This window comes from Periophthalmus magnuspinnatus, chromosome 16 (genome assembly GCF_009829125.3).
Source record: "Periophthalmus magnuspinnatus isolate fPerMag1 chromosome 16, fPerMag1.2.pri, whole genome shotgun sequence".
Lineage (NCBI taxonomy): Eukaryota > Metazoa > Chordata > Actinopteri > Gobiiformes > Gobiidae > Periophthalmus > Periophthalmus magnuspinnatus.
The window spans coordinates 20,715,749-20,724,733 of NC_047141.1; the positions used below are offsets into that span (position 1 = coordinate 20,715,749).

The following is an 8,985-nucleotide window of genomic DNA, read 5'->3' on the forward strand; positions in this document are numbered from 1 at the left end:
GAAGGTATAGTTAAAGATGCTTCACTATAACATAAATAAATGGAAATACCTTAAATATAAAATATGTCAAATTTCTATTTCATATAGTAAAACAATTAACTCAACCAATAAACTAAAATAAACTGATATTATTTAAGAAAAAATCATAATGTATGCAATAAAATTTTATTAACTGACGATGACAAACAAAAGTTAATCATATTACACAACATTTGTATTTCTAAGGCCAAAGGGGTATATATCAGGTCGAGAGCAAAATGAATAGAGGAGGGGGAGAGAAGTTCAGCATATTTATGTAGAACACAAAAAAGGAAGCAGGAACAAAATATAATAAAAATATTCTGACCAGAATTGAAGAAGCGTCTTGGATGAGCAGCGAAACGTCTTCACTCCTACAACGATTTGTCCAGTTGACAGATTTGAACCTCGTCATTTGCTATGGATCAGACCTGGACGACTGAGGGTTTACACAGACAATGCAAAAATGAATTAAACCAGGCTGACCATTATCACCGCTTTGCTTCATTGCTGCCACAGATAAGTTATCTATTCTTATTAAAAAATCAGTTTTAGGGAAACAAGTAACTATTAACTCTAACTTTTCAACCATTTACAACATTCCTGTAACATCAACTGTAAAGTATCTAGGCATGTACATAACTAAGGACATGGACCAACTACCTAAACTTAATCTAAAACAATCCTCAATTCTTTGTCTCAGAGACATTTCTATCAAGTGCATCTCCCAATTTATTTACCCAGCTTACTCATTATCAATACGCAATGGTTCTATTAAATTCTATTCTATTATATTATAAATCAAACACATTTTAATTACATTTGGTAAGGAAAATGCATTACATTAAAAAGAGTGCTATGATGCAAGATATGAGGAAGTTGGTAAGAAGACACACACACACACACACACACACACACACACACACACACACAAATAAATTAGTTAAGGCAATATTCCCAATGAAATATTTAAAAAATTAGCACTGCACTTCTACTTAGATGTGACTAGGACTTTCCTCCTATCACCAACAGGTGTTATTATATTGGAGAATGATTTACAAGCACAGTTTTCAGTCCTTCTGTTTCCAGCGCTCTCGTAGCACCCATTTATTCCGGTCCAGGATGCATCTGTCTTGTTCACACCGACCCAATCACTGCTCTCGGCGTGCATTGTCTTTTAGGTCTACTTAACTACTGGCTAACTATTAACTAGTGTGAAAATGATCTAAGGACAGGATATGTTCTGGGACAGCTTGTCCCTATGAATGTTGGTAAATCTACCAATCTAAATCTAAGTCACTGTTGGATTTTCTAACTTTGTGTTGGTTAAATCAATCATCCTGTTAAGCCCTAAGTGGCAATCGCTGTTGTGATTTTGGGCTTTACACAAATAAACTGAACTGAATGATAACTAATCAACTAAACTTGGAATCACTGGTAATGATATAATGGCCCTTATAAAGACATTCCTTAGCAGAGTGCGTGTGTTGGTTGCTGCTGCAGGAGAGTGGAAAAGCATGTTTAGACTTGTTGATCAACTCACATTGGTCCTGGCTCATGCTCAAGTCATGTGGCTGTCCTGCATGTACACCAACACCCTTTTGTTGGCCTAAAGGAGTCACCTATTGGTAACACAAATTGTCCAGATATCTGACCAAAAACACAATTATACAAGATTCATGATAAACATGTCCTTGGTTTATTAAAATTAAACTGGTAGTGAAAGAACAGATTAAATGTGTAGAAAAAGCTAAGGCTCAGTAATAAAGGCACAAGTTTATATATATATATATATATATATATATATATATATATATATATATATATATATATATATATATATATAAATAATACAATTCAGTGATAAGAAAATTACATGATTTCCTTATTAATGTATAATTGAATAAAGATTTGAAAGCTTAAACATAATTGCACTGTGGTTAATCCAGGCTCCAGGGCAAAGTGAAGCTCTCTCCTTCCATTTCTTTCTTGATAGTGGAGCAGAAACGTCTCAGCTGCTCAGAAGTAAAGTGGTTTTTCCAATCTCCAGTGACACCTGCAACACAAATTGTCATAAATACCCATGATACCCATATTTAAAGCAACTACCTTTATTAATGTATTACGCTAGATGTTAATAAACATAGCTTCTTAATTGAGCAGCTCCTCTTGTATCCATAGCTCATCTATCTGATTGTAGTTATGTTCTAATGCTTTTTTGTTTCTCCCACAGCTGTACCAAGGGTAACTTAAGCTCTGTCCATCAATTCTGTCATGATGCCTGCAATTCCTGTGTTCTCTCCCCCTCCCCTACCTGTCTGTCCGGAGCTGGGCGGAGTTCCTGACTCCTCCCGCATGCGCCTGGAGCACATCAGCGCAATTACCTACCACCTGCTGCCGAGTATATGAGGGCTCGGCAGAAGACACTCTGTGCCAGATCGTCTGTTTGTCTTTCCTCCTGCCTCCAGGACCGTCTTGGACCAGAGAGTCGGCCAGACCGTCCAACATTCCTGCCCTCGCTCGCTCCTGCCTCTGCGCTCCAGCTCCGGTATTGTCTACCCTCTGCCCTGCCTCCTGCCCTGTCTTGGTCTCCGGTGTGCTTCCCGTCTCTTGCTCTGGCTTCTGCTCTCTGGATTACCCCAGCTCAGTCTTTCCTGGTCCGGCCCTTGGTCTCGTCGTGTCTCGGTTCCAGCAGTCTCTGCTTCCGCGCCAGTCCTGGTTTATCCCGCTCCTGCCCTGCCCTACGTCCCGTGTATGATTAGCGAAAAATCTGAATTGACTTTGATCCTCACTGTAAACTTGCCCCTGAGTCTGCACTCATTGGTCTGCACCCGCACTAGCTGTTACGACAAATTCAAAGATAACTACTCTGTATATACTTATAAGATCCTAAAAACAAAGCAGCCAGATAAAGCCAGTATAACCGCAATGTGTTCACTGTCTCTCAATCTACAAATTTCCTGCCTTTAGATATTCATAATCTCAATCATTCTCTCAGTCTTGTGTGTAAAATAGATACAGGCTACTAATTAAATTGCTGTGGTGGTGATAGTAGTATAGTTGTAGTAGTAGTAGTATTGACTGACCTTTTCGCAAAAATGGGGATTTCTCATGGTCGATGTAAATCTTTGGTACCAGACTGAAGTTGGACATGGGATTGTTTTTCATGACATCGAAGCTGCAGTGGTGTGCTATCTTATGGATCACTTCATCGCTCAGATTCTTCCCCAAGAAACTGGATAGGCTCCTCACAACAGCAGGCAGGTCCTAAGAGACATGGCAAGGTCAACAACAACAACAATAAAAACAACAATACTAATAATACAAATCATTGAGTTTTTTTTCTAAAGATGCAACATCTGTTACCTCCTTCATTTCTTCATATGTGATGTATATGATACGATCTCTCAGCTTGGCGTTTTTCCAGCTTTTTATATGATCTGTCCATTTTCCAAACACCACTAAGAGAAACACATTTAAACTTCTCCAATAAAGTTCTGTCATAGACAAATGTTTTTAGAGATATTGATTAAAAAAGCTGCTGTTCTGTTCAGAATCAACTCAAACACTGATTAACTTACATTTTCCTTCAAGAAATTTGTCCAGAAACTCTTCAAATGTTCCCGGATCTTCCAGAAATGACGCTGAATGATGGAAGTAATAGAATGAAACAGCAATGTCTTTAGGGTTCCTCATCACATAGATTACCTGTAATAAACAAATGAAGAGCATGATTTTTGTGTAGTGGGGGTCCTTATTTCAGAGAACCTTAAGATATGCAGTGCTTCTCAGTTAAGGCTAAGCTACTGTGACGCACACAAAATGTGCAGTCACATTTTATGTTATTAATTATTGGATTATTTACAAAGAGACTTACTTGAGGCTCCTGTTGCTTTAAAATAGACTAGATCCTTCAATTATTATACATTTTTAATGTGACTTGTTTTATTTGAGATTTTTTCATGTTTTGGGAGAGTGCCACAAGGGGGCGGTGAAATGTAGCGGGTCTTCCGGTCCGACCCTACCTGGAGTGTCTCGTGCAACCCTCTTTTATAACATGAAGCGAGGCTGCACAGAACCGAGCTCACTGCCTGTCGTCTCATTATTTTTCCTGGTTTTTCAGGGATTTTCTTCTGTTCGGGTCTGCCCCCTAGACCGGACCCGTAACACTACTCTTTATTATCCCCATAATGAAATTTGTCATTTTGACCCATGCACACACTACCTTAACTGGAGGATTGTACCTATTGTGCATGTTTTGAGTTATCAATATGTCAGTATGACTTGATGCAGACTTGAATGGTCACTGCACCACCACAATGTGTAATATTCATGTTTCTAGGTTCTAGCTTTGTTAAGACTCGAAGAAAAGAGTTATAAATGACATAATGACAAACTCTCCAACCTTTGCCTTAGACTGATGGAAGGAGGCAGGCATGAGCTCATAGAGGAAATGTGAAGTCAGCGCACGGGGAGATTTCAGCTTGTCCACTACGATAGATAACCTCGTCTCCTCCAACCATGGGGACCTGTCCCAGTTCGGGATAGTCTGGATTGGAGTTAGATCTCCATCATTCAGGATCAGAGGAACGACCTCCTGCATCCAAGTTGTACCTGCAAGAACAAGTCAAAACATTTTTGGGGGTTTTCTGGATTTTTCTATGTAAACAGAGGTCACCTCAACAGAATTTACTCAGACATGAAGGAAAAAACTAGTTTTACTTCTTAAGCATATAGGCTACTGTCTAAATAAATCATGCTCTTTTTAAGCTATAAAATATCTCTGTATGCCTACAGTTTAATGTCCAAAATGATTTAAGAATGTTACTTTTTTTTTTTTTACAAGTCATCCAGCCCACTTCGTGGGCAGAGAAGTGGGCTTGTGAATGACATGAATTGAATGAATGAATTGACATTTCAGGCCTACGCATAAGCAATCTCTTACATTTAAAGTGATGTCCTCAGGCTGAATCACTTCGCAGTAAGAACTTTGCTCGATTTTAATGACAGGACTGACCACGTCACCACCTCTCACGGACACCAGGTTAAATGTCTCACACGACACACGAATCACTTACCTGACTTTGGATACGTAACAGATAACACGTCGTCATCTTCAAACTTGAATTCATGCACGAACTGTAAGCTGTCCTCTGAGTGCGTCTCTCTGGGCAGGAAAAGTCCTTTATACTGAAGGGATAACTCCTCAAGGGACATTATTGCTGCTGAGTCCTGGGCCGTTTCTCCATACACGTACTTGTGCAGACTTGTGTTCTTATTTACTTGAGAAACGTGACGCTCCACGACCCATGTCCTGTTCCAAAGTTAAGAGTAAATCTGTGGTTCCAATCATAGAATGTATAATATAAAAAGTTCGCTTTTCGTCAAGTCCGCTGGACATCCCCGGATGAGAAATTGCTCCACCCTCTTGACCGAGGATGGACCGGACTTATATTCGGTCCAGAATATTTCCCAGTGTCCTTCACATTGCGCACTGGCGGTTCATCCTGCACTTGCACGAAGAGCAGCCGCGTGTCAGAGAGAGCAAAGCCGCACGACTGCGATGTCACGTAATACTTGGTCTGTTTAATTCTCTAACTTCAATGTTGTAGAAAGCACTCACAATAATACATTATTATATGGTAAAAGTAAGCAAAGTGAAGAAAAATCTACTGCAGTTCGTATTCTCAAAGGACATTATCGCTGCTGTGACAAGCGGCTCAGAGGGATACGCCTCGGTGAAGTGAGCCTGTTAATAAAAGAGTAGACAAAGCGCATGTGCAGAACTGTTTACCAAGGATTGATTCTTCCTCTGCAGCGCTCAATCTACTCTCTACTAACACTGGCCATATAAGGAAATGCACTTGAACTCAAACGAGATTATAGAGCCACATGAATGGTTTAATTAAATTAAAAAAAAATTTTAAAATTTTTTTGTAAATTTGAAATGCTATGATTTTTGCATTTGTATTCCTTTGATCAAGACTAAACAAAATACATTTTATCCACGAATACAGATACATTTGCAACCATTTTAATTTGGCATGCACGTCTTAACTCACAACTTCCTTCACCCACAGAAATCAGTTTGAACACTCCTCGAGCCCGAGAACAGCCAGGCAGCCTCATCTGAAGTGTTGCACTGAATAAAATGACATACAACTTTGTGAACGCATTCTCCTCTTTCCCCTCACACCACGGATTGACATCACGTTATCAGGGCAAAGAATCCAGAGCTCACTGTTAAGTTTATACGTTTAGGCCTGGTTTGTGGTGAAAATAACTTTATAACTTTATAATAATAACTCATCAAGATTATATAATAATCATGTTGTCTATATCATACAACACCTGGGGCCTTTCTGTCTGATTTTACACATCTGTGATGATTTAAACGTAAAGAGATCAGGGATGAAGAAAGAAGATGGAGGGACGTTCCTGAACAGCAGGGCATCACATTTCATCGAAACATATCAGGTCCAGTTATCTGTCAGTCAGAGGTCAGTGCGGGTGTTATAACCGTGGGAAGTAGGGGTTCTGGGGCTGCAAGAGCACCCACTGCTAGATTCCCAGGTAAATGCAAGAAGGCCTTTTGGTTGCTGCATCTGCCCCCGAGCAAACCTAAATCTATTCCTAACAGAAATACGATCAAGATAGCAATTTTAGGTGGTTTTCACATATGTTAGTGGCTCTGTGGAGCGACCCCAGTGTGCACTAGATTTAGTTCTTTACTTTTGGGCCTTGTTCACATACACTGCGCATCATTCACCCCAGACACGCAGCGTGAGCCACGTGACAGTCCATCAGATGATCAAAGAACTTATTTCTATGATAACGCACTGCAAGAAGACCAGTAAATTAATATAGCGAGGATGCCCATACTTCCGCACACAGAGGGTTATTGCATCGGTGACAGCCACATACCTTTTGACAGACACATCTGAAGCATTGGTCGAGGCTCTAAACTCACTCCTAATTACCCCCGCATACAGTGGAGATAATTAAGTTTGTGTACTGGGCAGGAGACAATAAAAGAGCGAAATGAGGAAAGCACTTTTGCTGCAGATTTTGAGATCTAATAAAGCCTCAAATGTATCGATTTCGATAAAGATCTTTGCTGAAGTTTGTTCAACAGAACCAACTGTATCAATAATTTGTATATTTATGTTGGCTCAAATTATGCACGTGTTAAAAATAAGCCCCAGACTTTTCAGCATGTTAAAAATACATTTACTTTTCAGTCCAGTTCAAAATTGTAGTGGAGTAGAAAGTACAGATACCTCCTGTCACATGTAGGCTAGTGAAGCAGCCTAAAATATCTAACGTGTAGCCTACTACTTTTACTTCGGATGTATGGTTAATCCCACTCATTTAAATGGAGAATTTGAGAAAATGCTTTAAAATGGCTCTGTAGTCTGTATAGAACTTATTTACTGTCAAGATCAGCAGCTCAATACAAAATACAATAGATTTGTTACTAAGCAAAAAACATTACCTGATTTGGGAAATGTCACAGTAAATACATCCGTGTCCTCCACTGTGAAGTTTTCAGCAAACTCCAGGCTCTTTTTGGTGTGAGCCTCTGGAGGCAAAAGAATACCTCGATACTTGAGATATGGCACAGAAGTCATATTGACTTTCACGCGCTCCTGCTGGGAAAAACCTCTGCTAACTGCAGACAGAGCTGATGGCTCTGCTTTTGTTTTTGTAGGCAGGGCTTAACTACCCTTTCTGTAATGAAACAAGAGACAACAATCTTCATTTGTCAGACTGACCTAATGTCGTAACCAGCGTGACGTAAGGACCAAAGTTGCAGACTCGCAAAGGTTTAACAATGTCTTTATTCACAATAATCGTGATCACAAGGGTAATAGTTCGTCGTATAGTCCGTAATCTTAGAACAAGGCAAGAGTCCAAAAACCATAGAAGCTGAGGAGCGTGGGTGCGGAGTCGTGGACGTAGAGGGACCGAGGTGTACGGGGAGCAGAGCGAGACAGGATCCTACCAGGGCTGAGGTGCACAAGCAGGGGAGGTCCGGAGCTGGTTCCCGGCGGATTCCTGGAGGAGAGTGACAAGGTTCCGGTAAGCAAGAGCAGACACAGATCTGAAGCAGTGTAAAGCCAAGAGCATATTCACGTGAGTACGCGGACGTTCCGGTGCCGAGTGACTCGTCCAGACCCCTCTTATCCGCGGCAGGTGGCGTTGATTGCGCTGATGGGGAGCAGGTGCGCGCGGGAGGAGTCCGGATTCCGCCCAGCTCCGGAGACAGACAGATGAGGGAGGGGGGAGACGAGGGCGCAGGGAGAGCAGAACAGGAATCATGACAGTACCCCCCCCCCCCCCATGGGACACCTCCCGGTGGACCCCCAGGTTTATCCGGGTGAGCGCGGTGGAAGTCCCTCACCAGGTCCGGGTCCAAGATGCGGGCCGGTCGCAGGTCGCTGGTGCGGACCGGCTTGATCTGGGAGACGTGGAACGTGGGATGAATGCGAAGAGACGGAGGGAGCTGAAGTTGGACTGCCGAGTCGTTGACGATCTTGTTGATCTTGAAGGGACCAAGGAATCGGGGGGAGAGCTTGCGTGAGTCGGTCTTGAGCAGAATATTCCTCGAGGACAACCAAACCGATTGCCCGGGCGCATATTTGGGAGCTGGAACGCGCCGGCGGTCAGCCACCATCTTGGTGCGGGCCCCCGCCTTAAGGAGCCGCCCGAGTCCTCCGCCAGACCCGGCGACAGCGCTGAAGATGGTGCTGAACGGATGGCACCGCCAGATCCCTCTCCTCGGAGGGGAAGAGTGGAGGCTGGTACCCCAACGAAGCCTGAAATGGGGAAACTCCCGTTGCTGAGCTCACCAGGGAGTTGTGGGAGTACTCTATCCACGGGAGATAGGTGCTCCAAGCGGCCGGGTTGGCGGAGACCACGCATCTAAGAGCCCTCTCCAGGTCCTGGTTGGTGCGCTCGGTCTGT

At 42.3% G+C, this 8,985-nt stretch overlaps 1 protein-coding gene across 2 annotated transcripts; it reads right to left on the reverse strand.

Moving 5' to 3' along the window:
• Positions 1-1,881: 1,881 nt before the first annotated feature.
• On the reverse strand, positions 1,882-7,674 carry LOC117383854 (sulfotransferase 2B1-like). 2 transcript variants are annotated; one of them, XM_055227919.1, is made up of 6 exons: positions 7,514-7,674; positions 4,424-4,632; positions 3,600-3,726; positions 3,385-3,479; positions 3,105-3,285; positions 1,882-2,074 (listed from the first exon to the last, which is right to left on the reverse strand). In XM_055227919.1, exons 1-6 carry the CDS (start codon positions 7,647-7,649, stop codon positions 1,959-1,961), a joined length of 864 nt encoding a protein of 287 aa, XP_055083894.1. In that variant the 5' UTR covers positions 7,650-7,674; the 3' UTR covers positions 1,882-1,958. The 2 variants fall into 2 exon arrangements, with proteins under 2 accessions (XP_055083894.1, XP_033836983.1); XM_033981092.2 differs by lacking the exon at positions 7,514-7,674 and adding an exon at positions 5,097-5,732.
• Positions 7,675-8,985: the final 1,311 nt, after the last annotated feature.

Excerpts from the sequence above, each read along its gene's own strand:
- LOC117383854 (XM_033981092.2), bottom strand. The coding sequence starts at position 5,235 with ATGTCCCTTGAGGAGTTATCCCTTCAGTATAAAGGACTTTTCCTGCCC. Across the intron at positions 4,633-5,096 it reads TGTTACGTATCCAAAGTCAG|GTACAACTTGGATGCAGGAG; the intron begins GTAAGTGATTCG and ends TTGTTCTTGCAG. Across the intron at positions 2,075-3,104 it reads ATCCCCATTTTTGCGAAAAG|GTGTCACTGGAGATTGGAAA; the intron begins GTCAGTCAATAC and ends TTTGTGTTGCAG.